The sequence below is a fragment of the Petromyzon marinus genome, chromosome 41 (genome assembly GCF_048934315.1).
Source record: "Petromyzon marinus isolate PM22_M1 ecotype Great Lakes invasive population chromosome 41, UKy_Petmar_22M1.pri1.0, whole genome shotgun sequence".
In the NCBI taxonomy this organism is placed as follows: domain Eukaryota; kingdom Metazoa; phylum Chordata; class Hyperoartia; order Petromyzontiformes; family Petromyzontidae; genus Petromyzon; species Petromyzon marinus.
Window position 1 is genome coordinate 1,829,691 of NC_133707.1, and position 20,296 is coordinate 1,849,986.

At 47.4% G+C, this 20,296-nt stretch overlaps 1 protein-coding gene across 1 annotated transcript in view; it reads left to right on the top strand.

Moving 5' to 3' along the window:
* PRDM5 (PR/SET domain 5) overlaps window positions 1-20,296 on the top strand; it is a 135,651-nt gene that overhangs the window by 6,105 nt on the left and 109,250 nt on the right. Inside the window, exons 2-4 of the mRNA XM_032969301.2 lie at window positions 1,972-2,055; window positions 6,504-6,626; window positions 11,102-11,264. Of these exons, the coding sequence (XP_032825192.1) occupies window positions 1,972-2,055; window positions 6,504-6,626; window positions 11,102-11,264 (370 nt within the window). The remainder of the gene's footprint in view (window positions 1-1,971; window positions 2,056-6,503; window positions 6,627-11,101; window positions 11,265-20,296) is intronic.

Below are 20,296 nucleotides of genomic sequence, written 5' to 3' on the forward strand. Positions count from 1 at the left end.
CAGCAAAGGGATTAGCGATGTGATTTAATTTCTCACATGTAGACTGGAGTCAGCATGCGACCTGTAGCCAGAGCCCAAATCGGGAGGTGAAATTCTCTTGTCCGCTCCCACCAACCCCGCACTGAACTCCCCGTAGCGAGACTCACAACCTCCATCCTCCCCTCTACACCAAGGACCAGGGACGTCACTGCCGGGCTGAGTTTCTCCGTAGCAGTCCCCTCGGTCTGGAGTGCGGCGATCATCATCGCTACACATTCTCAGCAGCAGCAGCAGCAGCGTTCGATCTCCACTGACCTATGAGAGATACGTGGATGCCTCAACCTCTTACTTAAAGTCATCAAGCCCCTTTCGCCTGGCTTTGATTGACACCGAGCTGGGCTCCGTAACTCAGCGACGCGGAGTCATTTATGTCCGGGAAATATTGTGCTGGTTGCAGAATTGCATTCTTCTTATTATAAGAGGCCAAGTACCCCCTAGAGAGAGGATCTCTGGAGCAGTGGGGATGCAGCAAGCAACCGCAGGGCTGCACCATGGCCTCGAGTGAAGGGGAGTTTTGAGCGAAGAGACACGTGCTCTTGAACAAACCTCGCTGCATACACTTGTGCTCTTTGCAAATGTGGGCACTGTTTGGTTTGGGCGAGCACGTGCGTTCTGTTTACGCGGCGCCGTGTTGACGTCCGCACGTCGGGAAAGTGAAACATTCACTGTGAAAGCATCGCTGTGACTTTTAATGAGAAATTTGACGCCGACGTCCAGCGGTGACGAGGAAAGCGTGAGATCGAATCTGTCCGCTGTACTCTCCGTGGTCTTTGTTCTGCCAATTGGCGTGGGGTTGTTGGCTGCGTGGAACTTCCAGTTTCTGTTCTGTTGAACTCCGGAACTCGCGTCGAGTGTTACACAAAGTTAGAGACGATCGACCAGAGGACTCGCAGTGGCTAAGACAACGTCTCTGTTTTGTATGCTCCTACCAGTAAAAACACGCGCGTTATTATGTCTGGCTGCTATAAACTGTGAAGCTGGTCAAGTTAAGTCGATGTTGTTTAAGCAGGTGAGAACTCGCAAGAGACCAGGATGAGTCTCATTCACAAGATTGACGTGGGTCATCACCGTGATGACGAAAGTAAATTACAATAAAAACGAACGTACGCATAGCAATGAAGGAAATAGTGAGCGGTGGACTGTTTTCAGAACGTGGTATTAGTGGATAAGTCCATCCTTTCGGCAATGGTGTCTGCCTGTGCAAACGACTTAGAGCAATGCTCTTCGTTGCAAGTCATGAGCCAGTGGTGGAAATTCCACATTTATTTTCTGGGGTCCTGCGAAGTCTTTTTTCCCCTCTGGTGATAACCGTTATTGCCTTTCCTAAATGGAATAAAACAAAGAACTTAACTCACGTAATAACTTTTGCAGGTCATTCCACATAAGGTTCTAAATCAAAGGACAAATATTCTAAAACTACAAGTAACATTTTATATAAAAAAAAAACAGACTGCGACCTGAGAATTATAACTTTCCATGCCCAATATTTTTAGCAAATAATACTGACACTGGTCTTAGGGCATTCTCCCCACCAAACATCACTAGCCAGTGTGGTGAAGTATGGTTGGACAACACCCATGACCAACAAGGCGTGGGGGAGGGGGCGTCATTCAGCAGTGGAATGACAAAAGTGCCGCACATTTTTACTTATCTTTCTTCAAAATAAAAATCACGCAATTCCACGTGCTTTCCATAAACGTTTGTTGAACTTCTTTCGCACCGTACGTAGCCAACCGTGCTCTAATCGGAGGTACAGGGGAAGGACACCAAACTATACCTTGTACCGCTTGTGACCTTCATACGCAAGTCACACGTCTCGACGTAGCACGGACTTGACGACTGTATCGTGTGCGGCATTCGAGTGCATTCAGTTACGATGCCTGAACGTCTCTAATCCGTTGTTGTTGTTACGTTTGAATGTTCGTTGCAAAGGGGGAGAAATTTGGTCCGTTTGCCGGCGAGAAGCGGCTTCCGAACGAGATGGATGATAGCAAGGACCCTCGGCTCATGTGGGAGGTGAGACCAGATCGTCATCGTCATCATCATCACGGAGAAGATCCTAGAGTGGTTGGTCTACTGTGCTTGCTGATCTCGTCACGGAGCATGAAGTCCGCTCATCCGGACTTAGCGTTATTTTGTCGAACACAGACGGTGGTCACCGCACCGAGTGTTTTCAGACGCGCTTCTGCGGCCGTCTGGAACGCTCAACCTTTCGATATTAGGTAGCCAATGGAGCTACGCACTTTTAAATAATCCAGATTGAAAATGTATTTATTACTAACTTCTTTGTGTGTTTAGTTTTTCGTCCTCCCGCACTTTCTGATTAGCATGGTTGGCTACGTGCGGTGTGAAAGAAGTTCAACATTTACATAACATTGGTTTATTTTTGAGCCATCTGGGCCAGGATTGGGCAAAACTTAGCCAACAAATTTCACTCAGGCAAACGTAAGATTAAAACTAACCTAACATTGAAACTAACAATACCATTTTTAAGAATCACAAGTTCAACATACATGCATACAGTATCAGTCTACATCTATTCACTGCTGGATGAAGGCCTCCCCAACGAGCCTCTCCCGTCCTCAACTCTCACGGTCACACAACGCAGCGTTGCCCGCCTGTCTGCCTCACCATAGCTCACATCATTGCTTCGTCTCCACCGTGAACATATTTCCAAGCGCGTTCCCTCCGTTTTACTGGCATTCCATCGTCAGCCTCGACCACCGACTCGCATCCCTTCCAATGCTGTCTCCTGCCCAAATCCACTAAGGAATTTTGTTAACGGTCAAAATGTTGTCTTTTTTGAACTGCATATGTTTCTTAATCCTTTTTTGTTGTTGTGTCTCTCGCTGTAATTACAAGCATGCCCATCTCCGGGATGTTTTTTGCCCGCTCGTCAGATTCTGTTCCGTGACCGTTGTCAATGCCCGTGGGGTTTCTTTTTTATCACCATGTCCACAGCAAGCTCCACATTGTCAGCAGCTGTCTCTGTGGCTCATCCAATAATGCAAGCTCGCACTCCCAACATCAAAACAGCCACATCCATTACGTGCTACAAACATGGACGGCAACTTTATTTGCTGCTGTTCTTGTTGTTGCCTAGCCAGCAAGGGATATTGTTTTCAGTGGTTTAAGGACACATGGAAGGATGTAGGAGGTGAGCACAGTAGATGGCCACTCTAAGGTATTCTACAAATATCACTGCAGCTGCTTCTGCACTTCAGGAAATTACCTTACAACTACAGGAAAGCACTAGACAAGACTTCCCCTTCCTATAGGCCCTAAATGTAAACCATTCACATCCTTGAAATACGCTTTCAAAGTCTGTAGGAAAACGTGCTTTAGTATCTGCAAATGTGTACCAGTTCCAACACCAGCCATGTGAAATAACATATTCAACACGTATGATCATTCTTTCCATGTGCAGTGTCAGTAAAATTATATTTTTTTATTATTCTTTATTTTAGCAAGTGAAGCCCACTGAGCAATGGAGCTCTTTTGCAGGCGCAACCTGGCCACAAACGGTAGCTCACTAAGTGGCTTATCACGTGGGAATTCATAGAGGCCAAATAATCTAAAGGCATTTTTCTAAATGTGGAGGGGAAACCCCAGAGGAAAAATCCACGCGACCAAGCGGGGAACACGCAAACTCCAAATATACAGCAGGCGTCAGGGTCGGGATCGAGCACACGACCTCCTGCGTACCTGGAAAGAGAGATAACATCTCACTACTCGACTCGCAGTCCATTCGTTGTAGGTTTTTTGGCTGCAAGTAGTTTCCATAACTTCCCGATAATGCCGAGGCTGATGGGCTGAATCTCGCCATATATATGTATAAGTGCGTCCTAATGTTTAATACTGTATGGTATATGTTATAATTAAATGGGGGAAATGTTCAGTTTGGAGTTTAAACGAACTGTTCTGCTTCACCACGGCAGCAGCTTGCCGTGCTCAGCTCCCTCTTCGGGCGGATTCAACGTACAGGCTGCGTCTCTGTGTTGATGTCACGACCTCTGTGTGGGCTGAAAGCTTTGAGTCTATGGGAAGAACACGAAGCCGATAAGTTTGGCCATCACGATGGCCGTAGGAGGTGCAAGAGTGAATATCTGAACATTGTGGGTGCAATGATAGCAGACATCTTTAGAAAAGGACATCAAGCAATGGCTTACACAGGTTCTCTAACAGCAATCAAATAGTACATTTGTTACTTTTACATTTTTGGCAATTTTATTTACAATATAATAATAACAACGTTTTTTTTTATAGGCTCCAGAGGTCAGCCTAGAGGTAGGGCTGGAGTGGTGGTTGCGGTGGTTAGCACACTGTGTCATGAACCTGGCGATCTGCGATCGATTCCCGGCCACGGCTAACGTCAGTGGAGAGCGATATCGGAACTGGTCCTGCACTGAGCGCGGTGAAGTATGGCTCAACAAATGCCCCACTGCAGCCGACACACGGTGGAGGGAGGCATTCATGGAGCCCGTGGATTGACAGGGGGCCTTGCATGATAAATGTGTGGATAGAGCTTGTTTGAGATGTGAGCCAGGATGTCAGGGACTGTGCAGTGGATGTGGAGATGGCCCAGGGGCGTGAGTGAGGAGGGAATGAGAAGCAGCAAGGCAGGCCCCATGTGAGTTCGAATAACGCTGGGATGAGAATGCTGTCATGCATGCCCTTTTTTCATTGGTGGGTAGCAGTGTTTGCTGAGTTATGGAGGGCTCCCCCCGTGTCTTTAATGTTTGGGTGGGTTCAGGTGAGGACCGTGGATGGGTAGACCCTGTTCTCTGTGTGTCTGGTTGTGTTCAGGTGAGGAGCGTGGATGGGTAGACCCTGTTCTCTGTGTGTGTCTGGTTGTGTTCAGGTGAGGAGCGTGGATGGGGAGACCCTGTTCTCTGTGTGTCTGGTTGTGTTCAGGTGAGGAGCGTGGATGGGGAGACCCTGTTCTCTGTGTGTCTGGTTGTGTTCAGGTGAGGAGCGTGGATGGGGAGACCCTGTTCTCTGTGTGTCTGGTTGTGTTCAGGTGAGGAGCGTGGATGGGGAGACCCTGTTCTCTGTGTGTCTGGTTGTGTTCAGGTGAGGAGCGTGGATGGGGAGACCCTGTTCTCTGTGTGTGTCTGGTTGTGTTCAGGTGAGGAGCGTGGATGGGGAGACCCTGTTCTCTGTGTGTCTGGTTGTGTTCAGGTGAGGAGCGTGGGTGGGGAGACCCTGTTCTCTGTGTGTCTGGGTGGGTTCAGGTGAGGAGCGTGGGTGGGGAGACCCTGTTCTCTGTGTGTCTGGGTGGGTTCAGGTGAGGAGCGTGGGTGGGGAGACCCTGTTCTCTGTGTGTGTTTGGTTGTGTTCAGGTGAGGACCTTGGATGGGGAGACCCTGTTCTCTGTGTGTCTGGTTGTGTTCAGGTGAGGACCGTGGATGGGGAGACCCTGTTCTCTGTGTGTCTGGTTGTGTTCAGGTGAGGAGCGTGGATGGGGAGACCCTGTTCTCTCTGTGTCTGGGTGGGTTCAGGTGAGGACCGTGGATGGGTAGACCCTGTTCTCTTTGTGTGTCTGGTTGTGTTCAGGTGAGGAGCGTGGATGAGGAGACCCTGTTCTCTGTGTGTCTGGTTGTGTTCAGGTGAGGAGCGTGGATGGGGAGACCCTGTTCTCTGTGTGTGTCTGGTTGTGTTCAGGTGAGGAGCATGGATGGGGAGACCCTGTTCTCTGTGTGTCTGGTTGTGTTCAGGTGAGGAGCGTGGATGGGGAGACCCTGTTCTCTGTGTGTCTGGTTGTGTTCAGGTGAGGAGCGTGGATGGGGAGACCCTGTTCTCTCTGTGTGTCTGGTGGGTTCAGGTGAGGAGCGTGGATGGGGAGACCCTGTTCTCTTTGTGTGTCTGGTTGTGTTCAGGTGAGGAGCGTGGATGGGTAGACCCTGTTCTCTGTGTGTCTGGTTGTGTTCAGGTGAGGAGCGTGGATGGGGAGACCCTGTTCTCTGTGTGTCTGGGTGGGTTCAGGTGAGGAGCGTGGATGGGGAGACCCTGTTCTCTGTGTGTCTGGGTGGGTTCAGGTGAGGAGCGTGGATGGGTAGACCCTGTTCTCTGTGTGTCTGGGTGGGTTCAGGTGAGGACCGTGGATGGATAGACCCTGTTCTCTTTGTGTGTCTGGTTGTGTTCAGGTGAGGAGCGTGGATGGGGAGACCCTGTTCTCTGTGTGTCTGGCTGGGTTCAGGTGAGGACCGTGGATGGGTAGACCCTGTTCTCTGTGTGTCTGGTTGTGTTCAGGTGAGGAGCATGGATGGGGAGACCCTGTTCTCTGTGTGTCTGGTTGTGTTCAGGTGAGGACCGTGGATGAGTAGACCCTGTTCTCTGTGTGTCTGGGTGGGTTCAGGTTAGGAGCGTGGATGGGGAGACCTTGTTCTCTGTGTGTCTGGGTGGGTTCAGGTGAGGAGCGTGGATGGGGAGACCCTGTTCTCTGTGTGTCTGGTTGGGTTCAGGTGAGGAGCGTGGATGGGGAGACCCTGTTCGTGCTCGATGCCAGCAACCCCCGTCACGCGAACTGGCTGCGCTTCGTGCATCAGGCCCCGACGCAAGACCAGAAGAACCTTGCCGCCATTCAGGTACAACGCTGCTCACGATACGTGCCCACTCCCGCTCGTGACGATGCATCGGGAAATCCCACGCGTGCCCGCAATTGCGGTGATCATGACGTGGAGGACCTACTCAGAACACTGTCCTTCCCGTTTTGACAAGGGATTCGTCGCGAGATTTTGTCGGTGGCGAGATGTTAACTACCTCGCCCAGTATACGGGAGGTCACGGTCGATCCCGACCCTGACGCCTGCTGTATATTTGGAGTTTGCGTGTTCGCCCCATGGTCGTGTGGAGTTTTCTCCGGGTCCTCCGGTTTTTCCCTCCACATTCAGAAACGTGCGTTCAGAGTATTTGGCTGCTATAAACTTCCACGTGATAAGCCACTTCGTTGAGCTATCATTTGTGACCAGGTCACTTCTGAAAATGAGCTATATAGCTCATTTGACCTTACATGGTAAAATAACAATAGTCTATAGTTTTAATTGGCATACAGCATCCCTCCCTCCTTCACATATCTGACCCTCCACATGAGAATTAAAAGTATTATTTTTCACATCCCACGAGCCGCACAGCCTTCTGGGAGTGTCGGCTAATGTATGTTGAAGCCGGTCCACAGTTTTCCTCGCGTTGAACCAATGTTGCTGAAATAATGTTTCACAATACCCCGATCTGCGCGACTTTGTTAACGCCACTTCCCGATGTGCGTCACCTCAACCCACACTCACGTCGCTGACGAGATCGTCCGTCCTCTCCCGTTATCCCTCGCCCCTCGGCCTTCGCCTCCACCACCTACTCGCCGGTGAATCACTTTGATTGACGTCGTTTCGATATTTGTCGTAGCGCCGTTCAGGAACGCATCCCTCACGTACATTGGGGTATTAATGTACTTCCAGAAGGCCATATGGCTGGTTGGATGAGTTAAAAAAAAAAAATTTTAGTTTAGATGGAGGGACAGGTGTATGTAATATTTATATATTTATTTTGTTACTTACATTCTCTACACCGACACTAAGGATGATTTTGTTTTACCTTCTCGTATTTCAAATATGTGCCTTGTACACTTATTATATGCGCCTGCATTTCGCCTCGCATTGCTATGGATTTTCAAGTCTTGAGCTTGACATTGTACACACCGAGCCTCAGTAATCTTGAGTTGATTCGAAGAATGTCTACAATATTTTCAGTAAGCGGCAAAGAAGAGGTACTATACTTTGTTAATTTCTTTCTAAATACAGTACAACGTCGCATATCCATCCGATCCTCACATATCCGCCTTGACCAATTAACCGCCATCTACCCACTGTGGCATTTGTGCACGGCGGCGTGAGTAGTTGATTGCATCTCGAAGTTCAGATATCCGACCTTTTCACATATCCGCCTATACCTTGTATGTACGTTGAACTTTTTTCGCACAGTACGTGGCCAACCATGCTAATCAGATACACGATGCTGCACTGCGCTTACTCCTCTCCTATTCCTGCATCGTTGCACTGGTTCCCTGTGTTGTTTCTCGATGTGCGGGACGTAAGAGACCCTGCTGCTTGTATTTCAGGCTTCACGGGGGGCGAGCTCCACCTAATATTCAGCAGCCGATGCAATGTCACGTCCCTTATAAGGTGTTTAATATCTGACGATGGTGACCTCCTACGAGAACCTCGATGGTGGTCACGTTCTCGGGGTGATCGGCGTTTACTGTGGTGGTCTCCCCGGTTGTGGAACTCTCTACTGGGACCCCCTCGTTGTGGAACTCTCTACTGGGACCCCCTGGTTGTGGAACTCTCTGTTGCTACCCCCTCGTTGTGGAACTCTCTACTGGGACCCCCTCGTTGTGGAACTCTCTACTGGGACCCCCTGGTTGTGGAACTCTCTACTGGTGCCCCCCGGTTGTGGAACTCTCTACTGGTGCCCCCCGGTTGTGGAACTCTCTACTGGTGCCCCCTGGTTGTGGAACTCTCTACTGGTGCCCCCCGGTTGTGGAACTCTCTACTGGTGCCCCCCGGTTGTGGAACTCTCTACTGGTGCCCCCCGGTTGTGGAACTCTCTACTGGTGCCCCCTGGTTGTAGAACTCTCTACTGGTGCCCCCCGGTTGTGGAACTCTCTACTGGTGCCCCCCGGTTGTGGAACTCTCTACTGGTGCCCCCCGGTTGTGGAACTCTCTACTGGTGCCCCCCGGTTGTGGAACTCTCTACTGGTGCCCCCCGGTTGTGGAACTCTCTACTGGTACCCTCTGGTTGTGGAACTCTCTACTGGGACCCCTGGTTGTGGAACTCTCTACTGGTGCCCCCCGGTTGTGGAACTCCCAACCGTTGGAAGTCAGCCTCTTGGATATATTTTTGTTTCAGCTGTTTTATAATATGCTTTGTTCAACTCGGTAGTTTGTGTTTGTTATCATTTATAAGGTTTCTAACAAGTGCAAATTATTGCTTTATAAATACTGCACTTACGTTCATGATGGACTTGCAGAACACATTCATGCAGCTCAGTCTATACGGAGCGCAACCATAACCGGGGGCGCTTCTGTCAATGCACGAACGTTCACGCGGCCGGTTTGAGGGAACGACAACGCTCTCCTGTAACTCACGCGCGCGCACGAACGCGTGCACGCGCACGAGCGCGCGTGCAAAGTGGTCACAGGTGCTCGCAATATTCTGCCAGGCGCGCTAAATTTTACCGCGGTAATGTAGAGCCGCTTACACTTTCTACGTTTTGCCAGCGCAGTGATCCATCAGCGGACTCGCTCTTGAGCCAGACCTGCGGTCGTGGGATTTATGCTATAGAAAAAAAAACATTTTCACGTGATAAGCCACCTTGTTGAGCTTATCACTTGTGGCCAGGTGGCTTCTGAAAGTAGTTTTATAGCTCAGTGGGCCTTACCTGGTAAAATAAAAAATAATGGTTCATAGTTTTGAGTTATTGCTGTGTACTTGACTTAGAGCTTTCGTGACTGCAGGAATTCATATTATTGGGTCTTTTGGTAAAGTCACGTAGATAGGTTATTTTTTGTTATTTTCTTTGAATCTATCTACGTGACTTTACCGAACAACCCAAGAATATTACCGTGTACTGTTCCTCTGGTGCTCCCCCGCTATGGCTTTCCATTCCATGGAAGTGTGGGACGGCGGGGGTGGTGTTTTGCGGGGGTGTCGGCTGGCGATATGCACAATGGAAACAACCGCTGGCTCTGTTTTTGGTCGTGTGTGTGTGTGAACGTGTCGTCCTACTTCACGGCGGCGTGAATGTGCTGTTGCACTTTGCAGAGAGGCTGCTGCATAATGAGGCGCAGCGCCTTCAATGGGACGCAGCCCCCCCCACCCCCCGTGCCGCTTTCGTAAAGTTATCCCCCCGGTGCTTGAATGGCGGCGGGCCAGGCGCGTTGTTGCGTTGTTGCGAGCGAGCGAGCGATGCTTTTACACGCGCGCTTCTTTCTTCAAAGCCACCGGTGCCACGCGCGGCGTGGCTCAAGCACAGCGTTACCGTTCGCTGCCCCATCCAGGTGTGGCTTTGTTGAGTTCCCGTGGGGGCACCGGTATCACAATCTCCGTCTCCGTTCACCTGCGCTCGCAATCGTTGCCATTGGGAATGTTGGATGGCTTAGCACCCAGATATGGGTCATTGCATTATTCCTGGCTGCTGCTGCTGCTGCCTGTGGTTAATGTGCACTAACCACAGGCGTTAACACAAAGTCGGTCTCTCCACGAACAAATTAAATCAATGTAATCGTGTTTACTCCACCAGCATACGACGAGTCTTCCGTGAACAATATTTTCCAGTGGCATTTGTTGTTATCCTTTCGAGTCCTCTCACAATGCCCCATTGAAACTAATCCTTGCGTGAAATGTTTCTTCGTTAGGGATACAATTCGTAACGAATAGATCAAATGTCAAGCACCGTCCGTGGTTTTGTTTTTGACAAACGATCAGGAAATGACTCACGGTTGAGAGAAGCTGCCAGTGTCTGTGAGTGACTCAGTCGAGGTCAACATGCCCAGGGGGCCACGTTTAAAACAAAAAAGTACCCTCTATTTAATTTCCCGATGGTTATGTGGCTTTGATCTTGACAATAGAGTGCAGTTATTGAGTGCCTGGTGGCGGTGGCCATGCATGCCCTGTAATACCAGCACGGTGGAGTCGAGCGTTGGTGCATCGTGCAGATGCTGTGATTCCCATGGGCGTCGAGGTGCTATAGCCCTGGCTCGCCAAATGAGGCAGTTTTGCAGGTTATTTTCCAGCATTTGGATGTTTGGCCAATACCGGTAATATTGTATGGGGTTTTTTTTATTAGCTATGGGATAAAAACCTAAGAACCTGGAGAAAACCCATGCAGAATAGTGGAAGAACATACAAAGACCACGCAGAAAGGAGCTCGAGTTGGGAATCAAACCCAGGAGCTTCTTACTCGTGAGGCACTGCACCACCCAAATGTACTAAAATGTTATTGTTGTTATTCCCTCTTTGGTCTGTGTGTCCGCCGCTGCGCTCGCTGAGATGTGATATTTTCCTAGGAGGGAGAGAACATTTTCTACTTGGCTGTGGATGAAATAGAGACCGACGAGGAGCTTCTGATTGGTTACCTGGACAGCGACACTGAGGAGGGGGAGGAGCTGCGCGACGAAGAGCCAATCAGGAGAGAGGAAGAGGAACGGCTCAAAGAGCCTTTGGAAAGAGGTATGCGTTGAGCCTTGATTATGGATTCGCGTGGATTTGGAGCTCGAGCTCGCGTTTATTTAGCGTTGGGACGCTTTTGTCTCCCTTATTATTTGCGTCTTTGATCTTCGCTAAAAGTGTGGATTTCATTTAAGCAACCTCCTGTGCAGCCACCCTCAAATTATCCGTGTTGTTACGTGCTAGCATGGGCGTTTGAAAGAGCTGGAGTAAATCCCTGGGCCTCACACAGGGCTTGTCCTCTGCTTGCAGATTAGTAGGGAGCCTCTCCTGTAAACGTCGCTTTGTCTGAGAGTCTGGTGCAACGTGGGTAAATTTAATAACGAAAATACACAAAATTCTAAGTAAGAATTATTATAATGTAGAATGTCCATTCCATCCTAGGATCCCAATGCGTAATGCAGTGATTTTCGAGTTCGGTATTTAAGATTTTTAATGTAACGGCTACTTCATTTAACTGCTTTCCAACTCGGGTTGAAAGCATAATCGGTGTCCTCTCTGTAACGGTGGGCTCGGTGACTCTCACAAAGACGATCCAGGATGAACAAAGCGTCAGCGTGAAGCCATGACAAGCCATGACAAACCTTGCCGGCCACATTCCCCGCCAAGCAGAACCGTAAAGACAGCTTTAGCCCAATGACCTTCGATCTAAAAAGTTTCACGAAATGTTCATTAAACATCCTCGCAGTGGCTTTTGCCGGCTTTTGGCTCGCCATCGAACAAAGATGGTCGCTGCATTGCGTTCTTTCATATGCGCTTCTGCGGCCGTCTCTAATGCTCTTCCTTCCAATATTAGGAAGCCACTGGAGCAATGGATGCACTTTGAAATCTCGATTGAAAACTAATTTATTTAGAACTTCTTTTTGTGTTTAGTTTGTTGGCCTTCCCCCGTACCTCCGATTAGCACAGTTGGCTATGTACAGTGCGAAAGAAGTTCAACATACATACATGTAAAAGCATCATTAGTTAAGTTTATTGAATATTTTTGCCACCTGGGCCAGGATTGGGCAAAACTTTAGCCCACATTTCACCCAGCACATACTAAGTGTTTATAACCTAACATTAAAACTAACAACATTTTAGAATCATAATTAACCGTAATATAGGTGTTTAAGGTTATGATTGTGTAAATATAAATGTGCCGTGAAACCCGCCACCACCCGACACGGCCAATTACTAAGGTTTGTCGTGTAAAAAAACATGCCAATTCATTACTAGTACAACACACAGGTGTGTTGGAGAGTAAGCCCACAACATTTACATTTAATCACAAAATACAAACAATATATACAATGCAAAAGAAGAATTCAAATGAAAAAATGCAACTTAAAATCCCATCAATGGTCCTCATACTATCCGGGACACTGTGCCAGCGCCCAACCAGGCTGTTGTAAACACCAACTGAAGGCCGCGATGAACATGCTCGCGATTTAAAAGCAGTTACTTGAACGCCATCGATCTGGGTGGGTACGGAAGGTACGTTTCCCCTTGTTGCAGGTAGCCTTCGAGACCGAAAGTCACCCGCGCCTCTCTCTACTCCAGCGCTGTCACTGGCCTAGGCCTTGTGACGGTGTCTCTGAAACATGACGCTGGACAAATGAACGTGTTGATTATTATGATTGTTAAGGGGTTGCCCGTCCCAGGCAGAGCTGCTATCTTGAGCACCGTAGTCTGATCGTGGCTTCCTGCCCACCTGATGTGCGCGAGCGCTACCATCACCACCGCTAAATGAAATGCTCCCGAGGACAAAACTCACATTGGGAAGCGTTACAGAAGTCGTGCGTGTACATGATTTTTTTCATTTATGTTTAGTTCTTTATCTGCAAATAATTTATAATCGAGAAGTAAACCTACATAACAGAAACGGAGCTGAAACTGTAAGCTGCACGCCAGTTTATTTAATGTTTACGATGAATCTCCGTGGAAGTTTGTGGTATGGTTAAAATGCTAATTGGACCTCATACAAATAAAAAAAAGTATTTTGTTTCCTTCCGTTCGCCAACGTATACCGCACTGTTTTGATATACACGCCGATGTACGGCACACCGAAGAGCAGATGGTGGGAAACTAATCAGTGCAGGTCTTGGATCTATCTGGAATCTGGTGAATATCTGGCGGAGGGTAGCAGACGATTGGCGAGGTGCGGTGGTGGTATCAACAGCTTTGACCACGAGTGCGGCCGTCTATTTCAGGATCTTGATTCTGTGGAAACGGTTTAAGTACAATTTTTATTTTTTTATTTTACCAGGTAAGGCCCACTTAGCTACATAGCTCTTTTTCAGAAGCGACCTGACCACAAATGATATTTCAACGAAGTGGCTTATCATGTGGACATTTATAGCAGCCAACTACTCTACACGCATGTTTCTAAGTGTGGATGGAAAAACCGGAGGATCCGGAGAAAACTAAACATGATCACAGAGAGAACATGCAAACTCCAAATATACAGGTGCCAGGATCGGGATTGAACCCACGATATCCTGTATACCAGGCGAGGTAGTTAACATCTCGCCACAGTGCCCCCCACCCTCCCACATTTCACGTAAGTAAAACGTCACCAAAATTACAATTCAATAAGGAACCCTTTGGAGTGGCTGAACAAAGCCGTTGGATAGCTTGAAATTTGTAGCGACAAAATTGACAGTGTGCGCACGAATAGCGTTGTCGTGAATTTGTGAAGTCAAAATCTGCCGCGTGCCTTCCGGCACATGAGAAACACAAAATCAAACGCACGAGAGCGCAGCGGTTGACACAGAAACACCGGCACGCGATGTTACGGTAGAACGCCGTCGAACACTCGCCATGGCGGTCCGCTGGTATGTTTTCGGGGGGTTGTACCGCACGCTGTTGGGCCGCGATGCCCGACGTTTCGTTTCGAGTCGCGCGTGTCAAGACGCTGCCGGGGCACGTGGAGCGAAACGTCTGATGCCCCCGCACTGATCGACGTGCGGCGCAACCCGAAAAGCGCAGCGGCAGAAAGCTGCACGGCAGTGCAACCGCGAAAAGCCACGCGGCAGTGCCGCTCGGCACGATGTGCGCACCGACGTGGGAATGACCGTAGTTACTACGTAGTTACTACGTAGTTACTACGAATGTGTCCTCCCGAGAGAAATATCCGCAAACCCGGCTCGCGGTGTCTGCCTTGTCTTTGTTGAAAATTTGTCCAACTTTGTTTTTTATTTATTTGAATTATCAGACCAACGCTGGGGCTCCCGTTGCGTCCGTCGCTTTGATGTGCACGTGCGCCGCGCCTGCTTTGAATCCATTCAGATGCTTATCCGCGATAACGAGCAAAAAAAAGGAAAGATCGCCTTCTGGCCGAGTGCCAGGCTAATTATGCGCAGGAAACAAACTTTTGTTGAAAATCCACATCCACCGCTCCGCCGATGCCGCCGATGACGCTGCAGCGGTGGCGTGGCCCGCGAGTCCGCGCGCGACATGCCGGCAAAAGAGCCGGATGAGCCGGAAGAGCCGGGCCCTGCTTTCAATCACAACATAAAGCGTGTCTCGTGCATGCGGCCACTTCCCCAGAAACTCCCCCTGCGCGGTCGTCCGCGGAGTGTGTCTTCTGCCAAGGCTCTCGGAAACGCGGGCACGCGTGAGAAGTCGCCCCCCCCCTCTCTCCCCTACCCCTTCCCCCTCCCCGCTCTCCCCTACTCCCTTGCCCGTCATAGAAATAAAATCTCCTCGATCACCAGCCGTTGGCCATGGTCAATCGTCTGCCGGATTAACTGAATGAAGGCCTTCCCCAAGCTGTCGCTATAAAATATAATCTCTTGCGGTGCTGTGATGTAGGAATATAATCTTTGAAATGTTGCTAGAGGCACGGTGTTTACTTGCTGTGCCGCTCTCCCTCTATCTCAAGAGAAGGTAAAATTACTCGGAGGCGTGAGGAACCACAGACAAATGGGAACTAAGCAGCCAGGCGGTGGTTGAGACAGTGCAAACAATTTCCCAAGGTCTACAATGCCCTAAATATTAAGATGTTTTCAGCCAATTTATGATTGTCTTACATTCGACCTGACACCTACAGACACGAGCTGATTTCATCGTTGAGTCTCCTTAGTGGACGCACTCTCGGACGCATTCCAATTCCTCGGCTGCCACTCTCAAACGTTCACCACGTGATCTGCGGCATTTTGCCCTGCATCATTGAGAGCTCCCATGAAGGGGCATTTGTTTAACGTGCCACACTCTTGTCACGGAGTGGCAGCCGGGGAACGGAACACGTCCGAGGGGACATCCGGCAAGTCAGATGGAGCGACGAAATCGACTCGTGCAGCAGGGCCTTCATGTATTTGTTACATCGCAGGATCGCGAGAGGTGGCTTGAACATGGCTGCGAATAATGTATTCATTTTATATTGCTTCATTCATGCCAACAGCATCCCAAAGCGCTGTACATGAATTACATATAAGGACAAAATCCCATATACTCGATTGGCTACGCACGGCACGAAAGAAGCCCAACACGCACACGAAATGAAAACCCCGCGACCTAGCAAAATAAAAATAAGTAGATGAACAAATTAAGAAATGCCACCAAAAGAATTAAAAACCACAAACAACAAAACAGATTATCACAAACAAAGAAATTAGTCAATTCGGTCACATCCCAGACCACAATCCCGACGTGATGATGACGACGAAGGGACGGATTTGTCGACATGTTAAACATGGGGGAGCTGCGCAGTCTGTGTGCCGCTCGTCACCGGGAAAGGTTTGAGGCTGCGCATTCGTGAACGTGGGGTTTGTGGATGAGAACCCAGTGGAGGCGGGGGTGGGGGGGTTGGGGGGTGGTTGGGGGGCGGTGGAGCTTGCGACGAGCTGCGGAAGATGAATGGAGCACGGGATGGGGGGGGGAGGCACGCCGTTTATATTTTTTATCTCGGTTATTTTCGTGTTTGTTTACTTTTAAAACAAAGAACATGTTGCGCCTCGCTGAAAGGAACAATCTCCGTTGGGTTGCGTGCCCTCTGCGTACAAACAGATCCGCGTAACGTTGAATGCTGTCGTGAATATCAATGAATGGGGTGCGGCGGTGGCGTGATGTTCATCGTGCCTCCGAGTCGTTCTCCCTCTTCGAGAGTGAGCGAATGCTGTGCGGTGTTTTCACAAGTTTAAATGATTTTAGTTGAAATATCACCTTCCTCATAAATTGGGCACAAGCGCTTGCACCTGGTTGTGCCCAAGAATTGTTCTGCCCTCATGCAATTGTTGGCAACATTTGGCAACCCGAATTTGGCGAGATGTTATCGACCCCGCCTAGTATGGAAGAGGTCGTGGGTTCGATTCTGACCCTGATGCCTATATGTTTCGAGTTTGCACGTTCTCCCCGTGGTCACGTGGCTTTTTCTCTGGGTCCTCCGATTTTTCCCTTCACATTTAGAAACATGCATTTGGAGAATTTGGCTGCTATAAATTTCGATATGAAAATCCAAAATTTATATAAATTTCGATATTCATAATAAAGGTTTTTGGGTTAGATCGCGTTTATTTATAAATGTGTCGTAACCCTCCACCACCCGACACGGCCAATCAGCAAAAAAAGTGTCACGTTGACAAAAGACAAAGAATTCACTACTTCAGCCCACCGGTGTGTTGAAGAGTTAATCCACATTTACAGTTTGAGTACAACGTTTCGCTGGTAAATACATCCAGCGTCATCGGGCAATTCGCCAGAATGGTAAAGCCCTCGCTTGCTCCCGGTTTTATATAGAGCAGCAGGGTGACGTCATCACTTAACTCATATCAGGTGCAGTGATTAGAGGCGGAGGGGGGGGGTATTGTAATTATATAATCGATTAGTAATCAGTCATTGGTTATGATTAGTAATGAGTTGTAGATTAGTAATTCTTTAAATCAAAATGTAATGTGTATTATTTAATAATACGCTTCCAGGCCGCACTAAGCCGGTAGCTGTCAGAGCGATTAAAGTTATTCTTGTTCCTCTCAATTTCAATGGATTCTCTAATTAGTCTTTGCCAGTAATAATTAGTTTTACACACCACTGCAACATTGTCAAAATCAATTGAGTGTCCTTGTTGACAAGCATGTTCTGCCACTGCCGACAGTTGTGTTTGAGATAATTTAATATTTCTCTGATGTTCTTTTAGTCTTACGCTGATGTTACATCCCGTCTGCCCAATGTAGCAGCTGCCACATGAACAATTAATCCGATATACACCTTCTGTTGATAGTTTAGGTAATGCGTCTTTAGTGCAAGATACTAGTTTTTGAATTTTGTGTACTGTACCAAATCTTACTGTAATGTTTTGCTTTTGCAAAACACGGGCTAATTTGTCAGTTACTCCTGAGATATATGGAATTTTTATTGTTTTAACAATCTGGTCGCTTTCAGCAGTATTGCTTTGCGATCGTGATTTGGCATTCAGTGCTCTGTTAATTTGAGCATTATTGTAGCCATTCTGTCGTAGTGCGTCTTTAACGTGTTTAATCTCTCTCACTAGACTCTCACCATCTGACACTGTTTTAGCCCGATGTATGAGCGTCTTGATAAGAGAGGATTTCTGAGCTGGATGATGATGTGATTCTGCATTCAGATAGGCATCAGTGTGCGTTTGCTTTCTGTAAACGTGTATGTTATTTTACCGTTTAGGCCATGTCCAAGCAAAATATCTAGGAATGGGAGTGTGTTATTCACCTCCATTTCCATGGTGAACTGGATGGCCGGGTTTTGTGCATTGAGATGATTTAGAAAATCATTAAGTGTATCTTTACCATGTGGCCAGACAACCAAAGTGTCATCCACATACCTAAACCAAAAGGATGGTTTTAATGTGCTCGAGGCAAGTGCTCTTATTTCAAAGTTTTCCACGTACAAATTTGCTATAGCAGGGGATAAAGGAGAACCCATTGCTGCTCCTTCCTTTTGTTTAAAGAAATCTCCTCTCCATAAGAAGTAAGTGTTATTTAAACAATGGCCAGCAAGTTTCGGAATATCTTTGGTAAACCGGTATTCTTTACTAGTGTATCAAGTAATTTAAGCGATTCGTCCACTGGAACCTTAGTGAATAGAGAAATCACATCAAAACTTACCAGAATATCATCAGGAGTGAGTTTAATATCTTTAATCGCATTCACAAGATGTTCTGAATTTTTTTTTTTAAAATAACATACAGCGTTTACAGAAAGCAAATGCACACTGATGCCTATCTGAATGCAGAATCACATCATCATCCAGCTCAGAAATCTTCCTCTTATCATGACGCTCATACATCGGGCTAAAACAGTGTCAGATGGTGAGAGTCTAGTGAGAGAGATTAAACACGTTAAAGACGCACTACGACAGAATGGCTACAATAATGCTCAAATTAACAGAGCACTGAATGCCAAATCACGATCGCAAAGCAATACTGCTGAAAGCGACCAGATTGTTAAAACAATAAAAATTCCATATATCTCAGGAGTAACTGACAAATTAGCCCGTGTTTTGCAAAAGCAAAACATTACAGTAAGATTTGGTACAGTACACAAAATTCAAAAACTAGTATCTTGCACTAAAGACGCATTACCTAAACTATCAACAGAAGGTGTATATCGGATTAATTGTTCATGTGGCAGCTGCTACATTGGGCAGACGGGACGTAACATCAGCGTAAGACTAAAAGAACATCAGAGAAATATTAAATTATCTCAAACACAACTGTCGGCAGTGGCAGAACATGCTTGTCAACAAGGACACTCAATTGATTTTGACAATGTTGCAGTGGTGTGTAAAAACTAATTATTACTGGCAAAGACTAATTAGAGAATCCTTTGAAATTGAGAGGAACAAGAATAACTTTAATCGCTCTGACAGCTACCGGCTTAGTGCGGCCTGGAAGCGTATTATTAAATAATACACATTACATTTTGATTTAAAGAATTACTAATCTACAACTCATTACTAATCATAACCAATAACTGATTACTAATCGATTATATAATTACAATACCCCCCCCCCCTCCGCCTCTAATCATTGCACCTGATAGGAGTTAAGTGATGACGTCACCCTGCTGCTCTATATAAAACCGGGAGCAAGCGAGGGCTTTACCATTTTGGCGAATTGCCCGATGACGCTGGATGTATTTACCAGCGAAACGTCGTACTCAAACTGTAAATGTGGATTAACTCTTCAACACACCGGTGGGCTGAAGTAGTGAATTCTTTGTCTTTTGTCAACGTGACACTTTTTTTGCTGATTGGCCGTGTCGGGTGGTGGAGGGTCACGACACATGTATAAATAAACGCGATCTAACCCAAAAACCTTTATTATGAATAATATTGGTCGCGAAAGCCTACGTGTTAAACCAAATTTCAATATGATAAGTAAAAATGTCGATATGATTTCGATATGACAAGCCACTTCATTGAGCTATCATTTGTGGCCAGGTCGTTTCTGAAAAAGAGTTACACAGCTCAGTGGGCCTTGCGTGGTAAAATAAAAAGTTTAGTTTGGTTTGATAGCGTTTTGGGCTTAGATCACGTAAATATGAATGTGTCATAAACTCACCACCACCTGACACAGCCAATTAGTTAGGTTTGTCATGTGAACAAAATGTGTCAATTGTAAACGTTGTAGGTTTGGCCTCCAGCACACGGGTGTGAACTGCCAGATGTAGACATTTGGCAGTTCACACAGCATGCTTAAAGCAAGCCTGACACTGCTGATGAGACGCTGTAACCTCGAAATCAGCCTGGAGTTTGCTTGTGTTGAAGCAATGCTGATGCATAATATTGGTCGGGAATGCCAATAGACTGATGGACTAAATATATCTTGCACTCTCAGAATTGCCCTGTGATCGATAGGGATGTGTAAAAAAATATGTGAATGTTGTATGTGGAGGCATAGTTATGTAAAAGAGGCATATCGTTTTCGTTTGCATTGTGTTAATTCTGTTCCCCGCAACGATGCTGATTATTACCCTATTATTTTAGCGGGGCATCTATAAACAGATCACGCTGTGGAACCCAAAGGCTATTTACGGGCATTGTGCGTGTGTATTATTCAAACAATTCCCTCATTGGTGTAA